General features: G+C 42.6%; 1 protein-coding gene across 1 annotated transcript in view; it reads left to right on the top strand.

The window, feature by feature from the left end:
• LOC124607101 (UDP-glucosyltransferase 2-like) overlaps positions 1-21451 on the top strand; it is an 88226-nt gene that overhangs the window by 58705 nt on the left and 8070 nt on the right. The window contains exons 3-4 of the mRNA XM_047139297.1: positions 1309-1490; positions 1579-2038. Coding sequence (XP_046995253.1) covers positions 1309-1490; positions 1579-2038 — 642 coding nt within the window. The remainder of the gene's footprint in view (positions 1-1308; positions 1491-1578; positions 2039-21451) is intronic.

Here is a 21451-nt window from a genome sequence, read left to right as displayed (position 1 = left end):
TGCAGATGGTTGTTGTCTTGCAAACATCCCCATCTGTTGGCTCAGTGATCGAGATGTGGTTACACGATCCGTTACAGCCATGCGGATAAGATGCCTGTCATCTCGACTGCTAGTGACACGAGGCCGTTGGGATCCATCATGGCGTTCCTTATCACCCTCCTGAACCCACCGATTCCATATTCTGCCAACGCGAGCAGCAATGTCGCGATACGATAAACCACAATCACGATAGGCTACAATCCGACGTTTATCAAAGTCGGATACGTGATGATTACGCATTTCACCCCCTTACACGAGGCATCACAACAACGTTTCACCAGGCAACGCCGGTCAGCTGCTGTTTGTATATGGGAAATCGGTTGGAAACTTTCCTCATTTCAGCACGTTGTAGGTGTCGCCACCGGCGCCAACCTTGTGTGAATGCTCTGAAAAGCTAATCATTTGCATAAGCAGCATTACAGCATCTTCTTCCTGTCGGTTAAGTTTCGAGTCTGTAGCACGTCATCTTCGTGATGTAGCAATTTTAATGGCCAGTAGTGTATAATGCCTTATTTGTATTCTATTAAAATGTGAGAAGAGGGAGAGTGAAACCTGTGACAGCACGTAGCCTCTTCTCAAACAGGCACCAAGGGGACCACCCAGCTTAACTTCCCATCTATCGGACGGATTTCAGTCAACAGTTTGTCATTCCCTCACTCCATGTACCGTTATGGGGACTTCCGGTATTTAGTCCAGGTTATTGGCGCAAAATCTTGTGTTCAAGGGCACTACACATGAGCCGCAGTTCATTTGTCAGGTAAATACAAGAGATGAAAATTAATTCCAACGCCCGGTCTCGAGCCACACACCTCAGAGTGGAGAAACACCATACTGACATACGTTAGCAAGCTCAGCTGTGACGATGGTCGTTGTCTGGCGTACTTTTATGCACGTGTGGACTGTATCCAGTAAACCAGTGTACAGACGATGTAGATATGGCGGGAAAAAGTGTTCCTGATCCTCTGCAATGCGTTATCTTTAAATAACGTACCTATTCGAAGTCTGTTACAGGTAATTCTTAAGCGCACGTCCACTGACAAACAAGCTCATGCAGTAAAGAAAAGAACAGAATATCGTGTCAAGTGTTATACATACTTACAGCTACTCAGCTGACTGCTACTGTAGTTATAGAATGAGTTTCAGATTCTTCTCATTCAGTTTTCCTTTTTCACGCCGACACTTAGAAGTTGGACACTATTGTGTAGTTCGTTATTGAACATGTAATATATTTGTGGGGTGTATCTACTGAAATACATTTTTTTCCTATAGAAAAACATCCAGAATTTTACAGAAATTGATGTATCGATGACATACGACTATTGGAGAAAAACATTTGACTTTACTTCGATGTCAGACCGAAGTCCAGTTGAATTAATAGAAACATGGTCTCCTTCAGGAAAGGCGGCGTGTGAGATCCAGTTAGAATCCCCACAGATGAAGGATTTTCTCCGGTAATTATGTCGTTTGAATTGAGCGATATGTTTTACATTCTAAAATGCTTGATACTAAGATGTTTTGGTGTCTTACTTTTGTTTGCAGGTCCCAACCGTCTTTCGACGCAGTTATTCTGGAGCAGTTAGTATATTATTGCTATTATGGCTTGATTCACCAGTTGGGATCCCCACCAACAATTGGCTTCGTGTCTCTGCGCGCTCCTGCTCCAGTACTCGCTTCTTATGGAAATCCCAACAACCCAGCATACTGTCCCGATATGCTGGTTGGCTACACAGACCACATGTCTTTCTGGGAAAGACTATATAATGCCTATGTTATGGCTCGAATATTTTACATATGGAACTACGTAACAAGGCCATCGCAAAATGAACTGATTAGGAAATATTTTGGCCCTGATCACCCCCCTGTGGAAGAAACCGACAGAAACTTCAGCCTTCTTATTGTCAACAACCACTTCAGCGTGAATTACCCACGGCCACTGTTGCCTAATGTCATTGAGGTGACGGGACTACATCTAGAGGAACAGCGGAAGCCACTTCCTGGGGTAAGTAGTAACATTTACTGTGTGTTAACCCAGAACAATAATTTCATTTTTAAATGATTAGTGTAAAACTCTTCCTTGTAAGAATATTCCCCACTCTTTATGAGTAACTGAACATTTCTTGATCCATTACACACAACTGTGGACACGACGCATTTCCAATACCGTCTGACTGTGCACTGAAGTACCTAATAAATGTATCATATGCGGACTGGTCAAAAATTGCCATACATATCACTGAATACACTACGTGCGACGTTAGGTTGCGCATGTAAATGCGTACATACAAATGATTTCTGTCAGAAGAAAATGACAACGAGAATTATGTCAGCCACCGATGGCTGCATGTTTGTAGAGACTGACAAGTTTGAGAAGAGTGCCAGACAGATTCCACAAGAGCTACTAGCACACATGGGTATAATCAACGGTGGTATTGTAAGAGAAGGCAAGAAGTAAACGTCGTCATCGATACTCTAGGTTTAAGAAATTGTCAGATGGGAATTGCAACATTAGAATATTTTCTACAGCAAAGTCGCCTTTACATGATAGTTCAGACTTTCTATGCGGAATTCAGCTCTTCTGCGGAGCTGAGCAGGAGTCTAATTTTGAAGGAAATTTTTGACAGGTTTCCTACATCACCCAATTGAAAAACGATTAAGAACATTTTGGGGACTTCTAAACCAATGAAAAACATCAGAAACCTTGGTCGGATCTGTATGTCGTCTTTCATATACTCCCCTGAAGTGTCGTATTGGCCAGTCACATACCTTCTGTCGTATTGTCCCGAAAGGTGTTAAGGAATGTAACATGATGGGGGGGGGGGGGGGTGATGGGGGCGACAGTTTATTTTGAGTCCAAGTGCTGACAGTCCTGCTGGTTTCTGTCCCAGTTTTACCCGGTGACTTTCTTTCCGAAGCAATGACAGGGCAGAAATCCATCTGCAAGCGGGGAACGACTGCTGTTATGATCAAGGAGATAATCATCTACTCTCATGTCAGCACGTTGTAGGTTTCGCCACCGGCGCCAACCTTGTGTGAATGCTCTGAAAAGCTAATCATTTGCATATCACAGCATCTTCTTCCTGTCACTTAAATTTCGCGACTGTAGCACGTCATCTTCGAGGTGCAGCAATTGTAATGGCCAGTAGTGTATTCTCCTAGAGTCCTGAACACTGCCTCTTAAGACTGTTAGAGATTAATTGAAATCTGCCGGCCGCGGTGGTCTAGCGGTTCTAGGCGCTCAGTCCGGAACCGCGCGACTGCTACGGTCGCAGGTTCGAATCTTGCCTCGGGCATGGATGTGTGTGATGTCCTTAGGTTAGTTAGGTTTAAGTAGTTCTAAGTTCCAGGGGACTGATGACCATAGATGTTAAGTCCCATAGTGCTCAGAGCCATTTTTAGTTGAAACCAGTTTTCAGTGGTCTGCCAGTTCAGTTTTTCTACAGTATCCGCATCGCTCTCACCTGTGTCGGACAAGTTACTATTCGTATTGTCCAACTTTCTATTTATTATATTAGTCCTATTAGGTATGTATGACATACACTTGAGCAGTATTATAAGCTTGGTCACTTCAGTACACGGTGCATGTGAAAAGTTCTGTGAATGGTCTCAGAAAATAATCGAAATAAGGGCTACAAAGTACCTTCACTGGGCAACTGCTTTGTCGCAGTGGTAACACCAGTTCCTGTAAGATCACCGACGTTATGGGTTGTTGGGCTTGGCTAGCACGCGGGTGGTTGATCATCCGGGTCTGCCGGGAGGTTTTGACATGCGGGATGCATTCAGCCCTTGTGAGACCAACCGAGGAGCTACTTGAATGAGTAGTAGCGTGTGACGTCCGTTGGGATTCGCGGCGTCGTATACATACAAAAAAATTACATGTATATTTTATATATATTTTTATTTTTAATTTATCAGCATGATTCTTTCTCTCAGGGATATTGTCTTCTCTTATCACTTTTACTTACATGCATAAGTAAATATGAAACGGGTTCTTCAAGGGCCTCAGTTATTCATGTACCAACTTTAGATTTTGAACGTGATGACTAAAATATAGTTGCCGTTAACTGAATTGAATGTAATTTTGTTAATTTCTATTTATTGATTGCAAAGCAAAGCCTGAGAGAATTTCGAATTTTGCCGTGGAGCGGCCAAGATGAAACTTACTGAACTCATGGAATCTGTATGGTTTAAAAACATGAATTTTAACGTAAACTAATTATCTATTGCAATTTAAAAAGTTTCTTATAACGAAATCTCTCGCATTTACAGTTACTGTTAACACCGAAAAATAAATTAATACTTGGGCGCGTAATGGCCGACCAGAGGCTGCATAGGAAGATGAGCTTCTCGCAGCGCAAATTACTGAAAAAATGCTTATTAAAAATAGTTAGCCACTGCGAGCATTTGAGGTTACAACTATTATAAAGAATTCATTTTGTAATAATAATAACAAATTTGTTTTGGCAATGAATATGAATAACTTACATAAAATATGTGTAGCCGCTCAATGGCTGCCTTCCGTATAGCGAAACAAAACAGTGTCTCCCACAAAATACGTCCTTCCTCCTCGGCCGTACAATCGCGTCTCTTTCGATCCTTTTTTATTTTCATAGACATTAAATAAAGGTGCTATCGGTGCATATCAGTTGTTTCAAGAACATTAACTATATGTTTTACACTAATTATATTCATAAAATACGTAAACTACGATTTATAACCGCTAGTCCGCAGCTCGTGGTCGTGCGGTAGTGTTCTCGCTTCCCGCGCCCGGGTTCTCGGGTTCGATTCCAGGCGGGGTCAGGGATTTTCTCTGCCTCGTGATGACTGGGTGTTGTGTGATGTCCTTAGGTTAGTTAGGTTTAAGTAGTTCTAAGTTCTAGGGGACTGATGACCATAGCTGTTAAGTCCCATAGTGCTCAGAGCCATTTGAACCATTTTTACAACCGCTAAAAATGTCAATATTTATGTGACGTACCGTCATATGGACCCCCTAGTGAGGGTGTACGTAATAAAGTCCACTGTTTATGTACAGACTCACTACGGTTTTATGTTTAGTTCAGTTTTGTGGACGGCCAAAAGTTTATGTTTGGCCCACCTATTTCAATTCACTGTTCAATACTCTGTTCTTTACTCAGTTATGGTTGTCATATATAATTCACAATTACAGGTGAGTACGTCTATCAGTCCCATCTGCCATTCTGTTTTATTATGAATAGGAACAAGCCGATATCTTACAGACCCGAGGCTCTTTGACTTACGCTCCCCCATTCGAGTTACAGGCGTAATGGAAAAAACGGGCCAAAAAAACCCCGCCCGGAGCCTTCGGATTGTTGTTATTACGGTTAATTTTGATTTACATTGAATGTATAGCACCTGCACACAAATTAACAGACAAATATATAAGTATACATTTACATTACAAAAAATCATCACTAAAACATGAAATTACATAACGTCCAACAGTCTTTTTTTTGTACAGATAGTTGTTTTAGGCTTTGTGTTTTTGACTGTTACCATTTTACGTGGTATATCAGTTAATCGTCGACTACAACATTTTTGGATCTGATCGAAATAAACGTTGCCGACGGCGGTTTGTTGTTGGTCTGGCGAGGTGTCGCTTCTGGCGTAGACGATAGCATATGTGACCGCTTGTAGCAGCCGGCGCCGGTTCGTTGGCCCAAGCGGTGACGTAGGCGCGAACAGCTGCCGGTCGGTGGGCGTGGCGCCGCGCCCGCTGCGTGGACAGGACAACTGCCGATTTCACCGAGTATCAGTTCATCAGCATAATAAAGTAAATATACCTGCTATAAGTGTTGGAAGAAAATTCATTAAACACTCCACAGTCACTCGTGTTCACTGTTTACGTAATGCATTGTAAGAATGTACGAACGAACGAGTTCCAGGCTTTTAAATAAGTTCTGGTACTAACTTACATATTTTACACTGATTTAACATAACTGTAGTTTTAAGCTAAGTGGTCACTTGATCGCAGTCACTATGTCACTATGGTGAGTGTTCGGTTGAGTACGTCGCGGTGACACTTTTCGCTTCATATCACTTGGCCTGCGTCGCTTCTAGCGTGCTTCTGCCGGTCCGGAAACCACAGTTCGCTGTGCGCTACCTATAGCGTATTTTCTCAGTCCACTGCTAGGGCTCCGTTTATCAGAAGTCTCACTTCTTTGCCGAAACATTTATCCGCATTGTGAATGTCTATCATGTTTCGCATCTAAATTGTTTTCTGGGAAAGGCACACCATTTGAGCTATTAATTTTTACTCCTTTGTTCACTATACTTTCAGAACAGTCATCCACTGTAAAACACAGTCACACATGTTGTGTTCTTGCACAGTTAACTGTTCACACTTTTATGTCGATCCAATTCGTAGTTCAGTTCATCCGTTTTTTCACTATTTGAGCGTTCGGATAGTCACTTTTAAACTGGAACATGGTTTATAGCATTTTACTAGAATTACATAATAAATTTGCTTTCCATTTTATATGTTAATATTATGTATATACATAGATATGGTACAATTAGAGTTCCTTCTAGGTCAATTTATCACTTAGTATTCAGTGATTGACCTAGTTGTCACCTCTTATTTAAAGTGTTGACCAGTTGGTCATACTGGACCCGTGAGTTCAGTAGGTTTTATGACATGTCTATTATTTATTCATTCAACACTGATTCAGAAACTTTTGTCATTGTTGCGTTTTCAGCTGCCTTGCTTGCGAGCGGGTGTACCTGCAAGCGCCTTCAAGCTGGAATCAGTGTGGAAGTTAAGCGATATTATTCTGTTTGAATTTTTTTTTTTTTTTACGAGAATTCTCGCTGTTAATTTGCGCGTCCGACAACCATGCACAATGCTTCCTCCATTTTCAAGGTTTATCCTGTGCAGAGCGTCCTTACGCAGATTCATTTGCTAATCTCATTTCTGTCGCGGCACTTGTTTAAGTGCAGTATTCTCCTTCTGTCACAACTCACTCATACATACACTTAGCAACTACTCTATATCTAACAAGCACAAGTATAAAATCAAATAAACATTAAATAAATCTTACTAACTAGGCATACAACTTACATCTACTTTTACACACTACACATTTTAGACTTAAATCCTTAAGTATCCCTGGATATAAACGGTTTTAAGTCCTTGTGCGGGAACAACCCTCTTATCTTTCCTGTGTCCGGGTGTGCCAACAGGTAACACCCGTCATGTGGTATCTCTAAAATCCCATGTGGTCCTGTATACAAGAGTTGCCGCTTTCTGTTGACTTTTTTGATACTCGAGGACTTGGGATGACTCCTGAGCATCACCAAGTCTCCTCTGTTGTACGTGTAGAGTTTATTAAATGTGCGATCTTACTTCTTCTTCCTAATGGCTGCATTGTGTTGCATTGCGAACAGGGCTTGCTGTAGCTTCTGCTCTCTGTTTACAAGTCGTGGAATTCGTCGCAAAAGCTTTAACCACTCCTCGTCGGGTGAATCCTGTGTCATGAGTTCATTTGGTGTGCACCCAGTGGATTCATGGGGTATATTATTATGTATTTTCTCGAGTTGAGGTGCTAACTCAATCCACTTCGTTTGATGATTTGCCGCATATGTGCGGACAAACCCGTTGAATTCGCGGAAGCAACGTTCGACAGGGTTCGCGCTCGGGTTATACAATGACACACAAACATGCTTGATGTTATGTTCCCAAATAAACACTTACCAGTCGTGACTTTTAAAATAAGTAGCATTGTCAGTTAATAAAGCCATCGGCTTTCCGACGTTCGGTATGTAATCTGATACCATTTTCCTGACTATTGCTTTTGTGGTAGACATTTTTGTAGGATGCAACTCCAAATGTTTTGAAAAAATGTCCAATGCTGCTACCACATACTTCAACCCGCCTCTTGCTATCGGCAAGGGTGCTGGTGCTGTCGGCACTATTGGGTGTAGCTCGTGTCTCGCGCTACGAGTGCACGGTTTTGTCTTTTGACAAATAAGGCAAGTTCTCACAAGAGCCTTCACCTTACGATGCAAGTTTGGGAAGTAGCAGTACCTAGACAATAAGTCTGCGCATTTCTTTCCGCCAAAGTGTCCCCAAGAATCGTGTGTGTACCATATTAAATTCTCTACTGACTGTGTTGGTATACACACACACCAGTTTTCAGATGTTTCAGCCCTTCTGTGGTACAAAATATAATTTTGTGTCGTATATAATTTGGCAAGTTCCCCATACGGATCATTGCTTAGAGAATCCATTATTTTACACCACAACGGATCGTCACGCTGCATGTGTGCGGTCTCTCGTCACATATGCACGTATTTATTCCGCCGGATGGAATCTCCTAGTACCAAGATTTTGAATTCTGTAGATGGTTCTACAAGCCCTGCAAATTCTGCTAATGCTCGGGGTAATATAGACAACGCGTCTGCCACAACATTGTCCGACCCTTTCACATGCCTAATTTGAAAATCTTAGTCCTGTAGAGCTAAAATCCACCCCGTGAGTCGCTTGTGCAACAAACGGCACGTAAGCACATAGCTGAGCGCCTGGTGGTCGCAAAAGATTATGACTCTTTTGCCATATACATAGTAGTGAAATCTCTTCAAGGCCCAGATTACTGCAAGCGCCTCTAATTCAGTTGCAGAATAGGACCGTTCACATGAATTTAACACTCGGCTGGCAAATCCTATTATCTTTACTTCTGTTTGCTGGCCATTGTTATCTACTTGGAATAAACAACATGGTTCAAATGGTTCAAATGGCTCTGAGCACTATGGGACTCAACTGCTGAGGTTATTAGTCCCCTAGAACTTAGAACTAGTTAAACCTAACTAACCTAAGGACATCACAAACATCCATGCCCGAGGCAGGATTCGAACCTGCGACCGTAGCGGTCTTGCGGTTCCAGACTGCAGCGCCTTTAACCGCACGGCCACTTCGGCCGGCAATAAACAACATCCCAGCCTGCAAAAAGATGTGTCTGTTGCTAGATAGAAATCTCGTGACATGTCAGGATGGTGTAGGATTCCTGCATTCACTAATGGCGCTTTAATTTGGTCGTAGGCTCTCTTGCATTCTTCTGTAAAATTCCATGGCCGATTCTTTCTAAGTAGACCTAGTAAGTCCCCACTGTTTACCAACTGCGCCGGTAAAAACCGCCTAAAAAAGGAGGCCATTCCGAGGAACGCTTTCAATTGCTTTTTCGTCTTGGGGTACGGCATCTCCTCTATCGCTTTCAGCTTCTTTGGGTTAGGTAGAATCCCCACCGGAGAAATAATATGTCCTAAGAACTTTATTTCTTGCCTGCCAAATTTTGACTTTTCGAGGTTGGCAGTAACCCCGACGGCTGCAAATCTTGCCAGCACACGGTACAAAATCTCGATGTGCTCAGACCAGGTTTCTGTGGCGATGAGAATATCATCGACATACACCGTTACCCTTTCAAGAAGGTCAGGTCCTAACATGGTGTCCAGAGCTGCAATGAACACGCACGCACTTATATTCAGCCCAAACGGTAAACTCGAAATTGATAGTTTCTACCGGCGAATATAAACGCGGTATATTTTCTTGAATTTGGCGTTAACGGCACCTGCCAGTACGAACTTTTTAAATCCAGGCTTGTTAAGTACTTAACACCTTGAAATTTCTGAATTTGTTCCTCTATATTTTCCGGCCGGGTCCGAACAGTTATTATTAAATTATTAATATCCCGTGCGTCCAGCACCAGCCGAACGCTGCCGTCTGTTTTTGTAACCGCTAACAGAGGGCTACTATATGGTGATGTTGACGGTTCTATTATTTGCCACCGCAGCATTCTCTGAATTTCTCTCCCCACGGTTTGTCTTTTCGACCACGGTATTGAATAGGAGGCACGGCAGAAAGTTTGATGAGGTTTTCCTTGCATGTCGAACTCATACTCTTTTATTATCCCCGGTTTTTCTGAAAACACCTGTACGAATTGGTTCAGCACTTGACTCAGGTACGAAGATTCGGCTACTTTTGATTCAATACGCTGCTTAATAATAGCATTTTGCCGTTCCCAACCAGGTTCCGGTTCGCTGCTGCCTTGATTTACAACACAGTTGTTGTGATTCAATGCATCAGGATCCTCTAAAGTTACCCGGACATTCCGGCAGTAGTTCACATACGCGTCCGGAGTCCTCATTAACGCCAGATCAATTTTTCGGTTTAGATAAGTTAAGGTGCATCTGGCTCGGGAGAGGTCAAGTTTTGCCTTCAATTCCCTAAGAGCGTCAAGGCCCAGTATGCAAGGCACTGTGAGATTTTTGACCACCAGGATTGAGCACAGTATGGCTTCGTTTTCCAGGGCAATCTCTGCCTGCACCTGATTCTTTATTAGCTGCACCCTGCCCCGTAGGGCACCTACTATCCTACAATTTTCTACTGGCAGGCTCGGTAACTTTTTCACACGATCCACGCACTTGAATAACTACTCATCAATACAAGGAGCACTCGCCCCTGTATCCAATATTATTATTACTTCGACCCCATTTATCTTTGCCACAAAGGCAGCCTGCACATGTTCCATTTCTTGTTGGTCCGCAGGTCGCGGATGAACTGTTAGTTCATCTTTCATGTCGCATCCGTCATTGTAGCGGAGCATATTCACCCCCACATTCTGTCTGCCCCCCTCTTTCATCTTGCCGACCGTCTGGGAAGGGCCTACAGAGGTCGGCCAGAGTTTGACGGCCTGTCGCACCCTGCCGACACGTGATCAGACACATCGGTTATTCGAACATTATCAGTCACAATTGGTGAGGTGCACTGCGGTGCGTACACGTGTGACTGATTGTTCGGAGGCTGAGGTGGAGGCGGTGGCATCGGGATGACATTGATGTGATTAACAGGCACATGACCTGACGGCATGTTTTGATGTGCCTGCCAGTTTGCTGGCCCTGCCCGTTGCCATTGCTCATTGTTAGTTCTCATATTTTTATTGCCGAAGTTGGAATTTCCTCCCCCTTCACCTCGTCTCTTTCGATTGTAGTTTTCTCCACCTCTTTTTGGCGAAGACGGGTTTGAGTGGCCATGCTGGTACGTATTGTATCCAGTGCTGTGCCAGTGACCATCCACAGTGGGCACGCTATTCATAGTGTTTCCTTTCTTAGAGTTTTCCCATTGCGAATATGCGTCACTCTTTGAATACCCGTTCTTACGATGGCTATTATTGGATTGGTTTTTTCCTTTACCGTTCGCTTGTCCGTTGTTTTTACTCCCCTGATCTCGCGTCGCCTGTGATGAAAGAGATCACAAACTGAACCTTTTGGTGCTCAGTCCATGATGCTGGGAGTACATTCCGGAAACTTTTTATAACTATTACCGGATGTACATTCTTTTTCTCATCATTAAACGTCTGGAACTGCCTGTGTTTTAATAGTGATTCTTCGTGCTTTACTTGCGCTACAGTTGGTAGCGCTACCTCTCCGTTCGCGACGACAACTGCCTGTGTTTTAATAGTGATTCTTCGTGCTTTACTTGCGCTACAGTTGGTAGCGCTACCTCTCCGTTCGCGACGACAACGCCTGAACAATTGACTGGCGTTACGGTTGCACTTTCTCGCAGTCAGCTTTTTTCACTCGGCATACATTTATCGGCACATTTCCGTACTTTGTGTTGTTGTCGTTGAATGGCGCGGGGGTCGATGACTGCTCGGTCCGCTCTAAGCGAGCTGCGGCCTGTGACATAGTCATCGATCTTTTGATCTATATTGTTTGACATATGTTCGACTGCTTCCTGTATATATTTCACTTCAATTTCTAAGACGTTATGCGCCTTGTTTAATTGATCTACGCGCTCGTCTATTTGCATTACCTTTTGCGGAATGTGTTTGTTTTGGTCTACAAAGTCAGCCACTTGCGGTTTTACTGCATCGATCTCCTGCGACAAGTATGACACCAACGCCTTGTCACGCTGTTCAGTATATATTTCACTTCAATTTCTAAGACGTTATGCGCCTTGTCTAATTGATCTACGCGCTCGTCTATTTGCATTACCTTTTGCGGAATGTGTTTGTTTTGGTCTACAAAGTCAGCCACTTGCGGTTTTACTGCATCGATCTCCTGCGACAAATATGACACCAACGCCTTGTCACGCTGTTCAAACATTTCATTCATTTTTGCCAGGAACTGAGCATCACGCTCCTGTTCCCCGCGTTCGCGTTCAAGGCGTTCCTGTCTCCCTTTTTCCTGACGTTCGAGACGTTCTTCCACTAAAATGTCCTTAACTTGGTTAATTAATGCCTGCTCCCGTTGCTTGTCTCTCATGTCTAATTGTGCCATCAGCACCGTTAGAAAATTGGTCGTTGGTGCATGTACTTGTACAACATTTGCTGTCGATGCAGTAGCATCCTCCTTCCCTGTGCCAGTAGTCGAGTGTAGTTCTTTGCTCAGTTGAGCTTGATCCTGATCAGATCCTAACATTTTGTCCGTTTCAGGTTGCTCAGCTTCCGGTTTTGGAAGTTGAGAACCCGTCATTGTGGGTGTGTTCCTCACTGGACACTCTTGTATATTTTCGTCTGTGTCATAGCCTGACAAATCTTTCCCCTCTAACCGCTTGTCCTTGCGTGTCTTCACCATTTAAACTAGTATTAATCCTGACTGGTAAGACACGAGTACACACAGAATCTATTTTCCCCCAAAAATGACACAGACACAAAATATTCTAACTACACAAAGCACATACAAAACACTGAAATCAAGTAAAGCAAAGAAGCTACCTGCTACTATTACTACTGAAACTAACAGTTACACTTTCGTACTCGTTATATTTCCGTTGCACTGTGAAAAATTTTACTTCTGCAAAAATATTACTTTGGCGATCAAATTCACTAGCATTTATTTGATTCAGACAGCTGATCACTGTCTCAGAATTCTAACACTGATTTTTGTTCAGTAGTAGTAAATGAATCTGTTTCACTATCCACTGACGTTAAAACAAATTGCGTAAACACTTTTGACAAATTTTAACTCAAGAAGATAAACACAGTGCATGGCCCCCGGATCATTTCTTCCTTTAGTTTCCAGCCCAGAAGCGCATGCATATACACCCTTACCTTTATTAGTTATTGTTGCTTGGTGTTGTCTTTATCTCAGTCGAGACAATGGTACGCATGTAATCAGCTTCATGTCCATTTATCTTCACTGGTTGGATCTCGTACAAGTTTTGTATTTTTGGTACATAGAAATAGATTACATATATGGTATTAATTTCACATACATATAATTATATACATAAAAAATTTTCTTTTGAATATAGTTTTCTAGACGGATAAACATATCTCAGTCATTTCTGTGTTTAATATTGGTACATAAAGTTTGGGCCCCCACGTTGTTGATCGCCACTTGTGACGTCAATCTGTATAATTTAAAAGCATGAACTTTAACGTAAATTAATTATCTGTTGCAATTTTAAAAGGTTCGTACAACGAAATCTCTCGCATTTACATTTACTGTTAACACTTTGATAAATAAATTAATAGTTCGGCGCGTAATGGCCGCCCAGAGGCTGCATAGGAAGATGAGCTTCTCGCAGCGCAAATTACTGAAAAAATGCTTATTAAAAATAGCCACTGCGAGCATTTGAGGTTACAACTATTACAAAAAAATTCATGTTGTAATAATAACAAGTTTGTTTTGGCAATGAATATGAATAACTTACATAAAATATGTGTAGCCGCTCAATGGCTGCCTTCCGTATAGCGAAACAAAACAGTGTGTCTCCCACAAAATACGTCCTTCCTCCTTGGCCGTACAATCGCGTCTCTTTCGATCCTTTTTTATTTTCATAGACATTAAATAAAGATGCTATCGGTGCATATCAGTTGTTTCAAGAACATTAACTATATGTTTTACACTAATTATATTCATAAAATACGTAAACTACGATTTACAACCGCTAAAAATGTCAATACTTATGTGACGTACCGTCACAAGCGGCTTCGGTCACAAAAATTGACAACGAACGGGAGAGTGGAGAGCTGACCACATGCCCTCCATAACCGCACCCAGTGACACCTGTTGGCTGAAAATGACGCTGCAGTCGGTCGATACTGTTGGGCCTTTTGAGGCTTGTTCGGCGTTTTGTTCTTTCAGGTAATCACCATTAGCTACAACACCTCTGATATCGTTTTTTTAAGGCGTTGGCAAACGCTTGTTGTGGAATCGCTCAAATCGCTGCGGCCACGCGTTGTTGGATGTCTGCAACGTCTTTGAAGTCTGTGCCTACCAGCGTCAAATTAAAGTGAAACAAAAAGAAGTCTCTCGGCGCCAAATCTGAAAGACAAGGAGGCTGTTGCAAAACAATCACCTTGCGCAGAGCGACAAAGTTGAGCACATAGATAGCGATGTGCGGACGGGCGTTATCGCCGACGAAATTCCACCGTCCACTCAGGTCCAGTTGTGGCCGAATCCGCCGGATGCGTTGCAGCAGCCGTTTCAAAACTCAGTCATAAACTTCCATGTTGACAATTTGGTCCTCGGGTAGTAATTCCTGAGAGGTGAAGCCCTTCCTGTAGGAAAAGGCGATCATCATCGACGGAAGCTTGGATTTTGCCAGCCGACTTTTTTTTGGTTCGCGAAAGATGATGAACATCATACCACTGACGGTCGGTGGGCCTCTGGATCGTGTTGGTAGCACCAGGTCTCATATCCTGTAATGATGGTTTTCAAAACGTGATGATGCTGGCCAGACATGTCGATGACATGTCCAGACGTTTCCATCCGTGTTTGCTCCTTCTCGTCTGTCAGCGTGTGCGGTACAAACCGGGCACCGATCTTCCGCCTTTTTTAATATTTCTGAACAATACCTCTTACACCGTCTCTGCTTATCTTCGACTCTTCTGTTGTCATTCTCAGTCGCCGACCCTCCGCAAGCATCCGTTTCACTCTTTCGAAGTTGTCTGGCACTGTTCTTGTTGACAGTCGACCCAAAAGTGGCTCATCCATGAAGCCTCTCTTTCCTACTCTAAAGAGTTTAAATCACGCAATACACACTTCCTAGTTACTGCTTCAAATTCGTACACTTGCACTGACATCCCATGAGTCTACGTCACAGTGTTCACTAAGTTGAAGCAAAATTTCATGCCAACGGGTTGCTCCATTTTGCAGTGACACAAGTTTTCATATTGACTCCGTTAATTTGGTGGCAGGGTGCACCATTGCTTCACTTCGGCAGTTTTCGCCATAGGAAGCGCCTGTTGACATTACTCTCATTATAACTGACGCTGATGTTAGCCTTTGGGACCATTCAACGAATTTTTCAGCGCGCCTTGTATTTTTTAAGCGATCTCCTCTGTAGAGTGAATGCATTTACACAGTATAGGGATAGAGAAACAATTAAAATCGCTCAAAAGAGGAAAGGCCTCTGGACCTGATGGGATACCAGTTCAATTTTACACAGAGTACGCGAAGGAACTTGCCCCTCTTCTTGCAGCGGTGTACCGTAGGTCTCTAGAAGAGCGTAGCGTTCCAAAGGATTGGAAAAGGGCACAGGTCATCCCCGTTTTCAAGAAGGGACGTCGAGCAGATGTGCAGAACTATTGACCTATATCTCTAACGTCGATCAGTTGCAGAATTTTGGAACACGTATTGTGTTCGAGTATAATGACTTTTCTGGAGACAAGAAATCTACTCTGTAGGAATCAGCATGGGTTTCGAAAAAGACGGTCATGTGAAACCCAGCTCGCGCTATTCGTCCACGAGACTCAGAGGGCCATAGATACGGGTTCACAGGTAGATGCCGTGTTTCTTGACTTCCGCAAGGCGTTCGATACAGTTCCCCACAGTCGTTTAATGAACAAAGTAAGAGCATATGGACTACCAGACCAATTGTGTGATTGGATTGAGGAGTTCCTAGATAACAGGACGCAGCATGTCATTCTCAATGGAGAGAAGTCATCCGAAGTAAGAGTGATTTCAGGTGTGCCGCAGGGGAGTGTCATAGGACCGTTGCTATTCACAATATACATAAATGACCTTGTGGATGACATCGGAAGTTCACTGAGGCTTTTTGCGGATGATGCTGTGGTGTATCGAGAGGTTGTAACAATGGAAAATTGTACTGAAATGCAGGAGAATCTGTAGCGAATTGACGCATGGTGCAGGGAATGGCAATTGAATCTCAATGTAGACAAGTGTAATGTGCTGCGAATACACAGAAAGATAGATCCTTTATCATTTAGCTACAAAATAGCAGGTCAGCAACTGGAAGCAGTTAATACCATAAATTATCTGGGAGTACGCATTAGGAGTGATTTAAAATGGAATGATCATATAATGTTGATCGTCGGTAAAGCAGATGCCAGACTGAGATTCATTGGAAGAATCCTAAGGAAATGCATTCCGAAAACAAAGGAAGTAGGTTACAGTACGCTTGTTCGCCCACTGTTTGAATACTGCTCAGCAGTGTGGGATCCGTACCAGATAGGGTTGATAGAAGATATAGAGAAGATCCAACGGAGAGCAGCGCGCTTCGTTACAGGATCATTTAGTAATCGCGAAAGCGTTACGGAGATGATAGATAAACTCCAGTGGAAGACTCTGCAGGAGAGACGCTCAGTAGCTCGGTACGGGCTTTTGTCAAAGTTTCGAGAACATACCTTCACCAAAGAGTCAAGCAGTATATTGCTCCCTCCTACGTATATCTCGCGAAGAGACCATGAGGATAAAATCAGAGAGATTAGAGCCCACACAGAGGCATACCGACAATCCTTCTTTCCACGAACAATACGAGAATGGAATAGAAGGGAGAACCGATAAAGGTCCTCAAGGTACCCTCCGCCACACACCGTCAGGTGGCTTGCGGAGTATGGATGTAGATGTAGATGTATGGTACTAATGAACCGAAGTTAGACACCAGCTTGTCTACGACTAGGCCTACAATATCTTTCCATTTCATATCCCCACAAATTGTTAAATGCAGATTTTTCTGATTCGAACCGTGCTTCATTGCCATAGTACTCATGGACTATAACGTGCTAGCATTTTGTGATGTACACAGTTTTACGCTTCTGAATATCTGAAGCAAGTTTCGTTTCCAATCTTTGCACTACTTTGAAATATTATTAATCTGTTACTCAATAACTGTGCAACTTATTCTCAGATAGTGGGTCATTATACGTAACAGCATCATCTGCAAGAAGTCTGGGAATGCTATCAATATTGTCGATCATGTCATTAACGTACAGCATTAACAGCAAGCATAGTAATACATGTCCCTGAGGTATATGTTGAATTAGATCTGCATCTGTCGATAGCAAAGAAATCATTAACCCAATCAAAAACCTCATATAATTGGACTTAGTTAATAATCGTCCGTATTTCACTGAATCAAATGCTTTGACGGAAGACTAGACAAATTGTGTCTACGTTTTTGCCTTGACCCACGGGTTTCGGGACGTCCTGTGTGAAGAAGGTTAGTTTGGCTTCGTATGACTGGGTCGTTCCAAATTCATGCTGGTTGGAGTTGGAAGAGGTGATTCTGTTCGAGATATCTGATTACATTTGGGCTCATAAGTTGTTCTAAGATCCTACAAGTGCTGGATGTCAGTGACATTACATGGCAATTTTGTGAATCATTTCTGGTATTCTTCTTGTAGGCAGGTGTGAGCAAATAATGGGCACAGATTCAGAGAGATCTACGGTTTATTATGGTCAAAAAAGGGTCTAAGTCAACTGCAGATCCTGTATAGACTCTGGCAGGGAATCCATTGGACTTTGGGGGACCTGTTCAGTTAAATGATCTCTTTTGTTTCTCAGCGTCATCGCCATTAATATCTACAGCACTTATTTTTCGAATGATGCGCTAATTGTGCTGTGTCAATATTTGTAGTATTTCCTTTGTAAAGGAACATTTGGAAACCTAGTTCAGTACTTCTGCTACTCCTTTACTACCGCTTTAGTTGGTCAAAACAAACACAGTGACGTGTCAATGTTTTCCTTTCCAACACAATGAACAGAAGAGCTGAAGAAAACCAATAAATAACTGGTTGTATGCCTACCCCATGAACCATGGACCTTGCCGTTGGTGGGGAGGCTTGCGTGCCTCAGCAATACAGATGGCCGTACGGTAGGTGCAACCACAACGGAGGGGTATCTGTTGAGAGGCCAGACAAACGTGTGGTTCCTGAAGAGGGTCAGCAGCCTTTTCTGTAGTTGCATGGGCAACAGTCTGGATGATTGACTGATCTGGCCTTGCAACACTAACCAAAACGGCCTTGCTAAGCTGGTACTGCGAACGGCTGAAAGAAGGCCGTAATTTTTCCCGAGGGCATCCAGCTTTACTGTATGGTTAAATGATGATGATGGCGTCCTCTTGGGTAAAATATTCTGGAGGTAAAATAGACCCCCATTCGGATCTCCGGGCGGGGACTACTCAAGAGGACGTTGTTATCAAGAGAAAGAAAACTGGCATTCTACGGATCGTAGCGTGGAATGTCAGATCCCTTAATTGGGCAGGTAGGTTAGAAAATTTAAAAAGGGAAATGGATAAGTTAAAGTTCGATATAGTGGGAATTCGTTGGCAAGAGGAACAAGACTTCTGGTCAGGTGAATACAGGGTTATAAATACAAAATCAAATAGGGGTAATGCAGGAGTAGGTTTAATAATGAATAAAAAAATAGGAGTGCGAGTAAGCTACTACCAACAGCATAGTGAACGCATTATTGTGGTCAAGAAAGACACTAAGCCCGCGCCTACTACAGTAGTACAAGTTTATATGCCAACTAGCTCTGCAGATAATGAAGAAATTGATGAAATGTATGATGAGATAAAAGAAATTATTCCGGTAGTGAAGGGAGACGAAAATTTAATAGTCATGGGTGACTGGAATTCGAGTGTAGGAAAAGGGAGAGAAGGAAATATAGTGGGTGAAAATGGATTGGGGGCGAGAAAAGAAAGAGGAAGCCGTCTAGTAGAATTTAGCATAGAGCATAACTTAATCATAGCTAACACTTAGTTCAAGAATCATAAAAGAAGGTTGTACACATGGAAGGATCCTGGAGATACTAGAAGGTATCAGATAGATTATATAATGGTAAGACAGAGATTTAGGAACCAGGTTTTAAATTGTAAGACATTTCCAGGGGAAGATGTGGACTCTGACCACAATCTATTGGTTATGAACTGTAGATTAAAACTGAAGAAACTGCAAAAAGCTGGGAATTTAAATAGATGGGACCTAGATAAATTGACTAAGCCAGAGATTGTACAGAGTTTGAGGGAGAGCATAAGGGAACAATTGACAGGAATGAGGGAAAGAAAAACAGTAGAAGAAGAATGGGTAGCTCTTAGGGATGAAGTAGTGAAGGCAGCAGTGGATCTAGTAGGTAAAAAGACGAGAGCTAGTAGAAATCCTTGGATAACAGAAGAAATATTGAATTTAATTGATGAAAGGAGAAAATATAAAAATGCAGTAAATGAAGTAGGCAAAAGGGAATGCAAACGTCTCAAAAATGAGATAGACCGGAAGTGCAAAATGGCTAAGCAGGGATAGCTGGAGGACAAATGTAAGGATGTGTGAGACCTATCTCATTAGGGGTAAGATAGACACTGCCTACAGGAAAATTAAAGAGATCTTTGGAGAAAGGAGAACCACTTGCATGAATATCAAGACCATTGATGGAAACCCAGTTGTATGCAAAGAAGGCAAAGCAGAAGGGTCGAAGGAGTATATAGAGGGTCTATACAAGGGTGATGTACTTGAAGACAATATGACGGAAATGGAAGAGGATGTAGATGAAGATGAAATGGGAGATACGATACTGCGTGAAGAGTTTGACAGAGCACTGAAAGACCTGAGTCGGAACAAGGCCCCGGGAGTAGACAACATTCCGTTGGAACTACTGACGGCCTTCGGAGAGCCAGTCCTGACAAAACTCTACCATCTGGTGAGCAAGATGTATGTGACAGGCGAAGTACCCTCAGACTTCAAGAAGAATAGAATAATTCCAATCCCAAAGAAAGCAGGTGTTGGCAGATGTGAAAATTACCGAACTATCAGTTTAATAAGTCACTGCTGCAAAATACTAACGCGAATTCTTTACAGACGAATGGAAAAACTGGTAGAAGCCGACCTCGACGAAGATCAGTTTCGATTCCGCAGAATGTTGGAGCACGTGAGGCAATAATGACCCTTCGACTTAACTTAGAAAATAGATTAAGGAAAGGCAAACCTACATTTCTAGCATTTGTGGACTTAGAGAAAGCTTTTGACAATGTTGGCTGGAACACTCTCTTTAAAATTCTAAAGGTGGCAGGGGTAAAATAAAGGGAGCGAAAGTCTATTTACAATTTGTACCGAAACCAGATGGCAGTTATAAGAGTCGAGGGGCATGAAAGGGAAGCAGCGGTTGGGAAGGGAGTGAGACAGGGTTGTAGCCTGTCCCCGATGTTGTTCAATCTGTATATTGAGCAAACAGTAAAGGAAACGAAAGAAAAATTCGGTGTAGGTATTAAAATCCATGGAGAAGAAATAAAAACGTTGAGGTTCGCCGATGACATTGTAATTTTGTCAGAGACAGCACAGGACTTGGAAGAGCAGTTAAACGGAATGGACAGTGTCTTGAAAGGGGGATATAAGATGAACATCAACAAAAGCAAAACGAGGATAATGGAATGCAGTCGAATTAAGTAGGGTGATGCTGAGGGAATTAGATCAGGAAATGAAACACGTAAAGTAGTAAAGGAGTTTTGCTATTTGGGGAGCAAAATAACTGATGATGGTCGAAGTAGAGAGGATATAAAATGTAGACTGGCAATGGCAAGGAAAGCGTTTTTGAAGAAGAGAAATTTGTTAACATCGAGTATAGATTTAAGTGTCAGGAAGTCGTTTCTGAAAGTATTTGTATGGAATGTAGCCATGTATGGAAGTGAAACATGGACGATAAATAGTTTGGACAAAAAGAGAATAGAAGCTTTCGAAAAGTGGTGCTACAGAAGAATGTTGAAGATTAGATGGGTAGATCACGTAACTAATGAGGAGGTAATTGGGGTTAAGAGGAGTTTGTGGCACAACTTGACTAGAAGAAGGGATTGGTTGGTAGGACGTGTTCTGAGGCATCAAGGGATCACAAATTTACCATTGGCGGGCAGCGTGGAGGGTAAAAATCGTAGAGGGAGACCATGAGATGAATACACTAAGTAGATTCAGAAGGATGTAGGTTGCAATAATTACTGGGAGATGAAGTAGCTTACACAGGATAGAGTAGCATGGAGAGCAGCATCAGACCGGTCTCAGGACTGAAGACAACAACAACAACTGGTTGTATGACACTGTGGGTACTGCTGTCTAAATTGAAGCGCTACTCAACACTCATGCAATTGACTATTTTTTCCAGTACAAATCATTCTTACTAGCTGTGGCGTATAGATACGCTCTGATCTCCCAAATGGTGTCTTGGGAAGGAA

The sequence above is a fragment of the Schistocerca americana genome, chromosome 3, assembly GCF_021461395.2.
Source record: "Schistocerca americana isolate TAMUIC-IGC-003095 chromosome 3, iqSchAmer2.1, whole genome shotgun sequence".
NCBI classification, from domain to species: Eukaryota; Metazoa; Arthropoda; class Insecta; order Orthoptera; family Acrididae; genus Schistocerca; species Schistocerca americana.
This window is presented reverse-complemented; position numbering and strand designations above follow the sequence as displayed.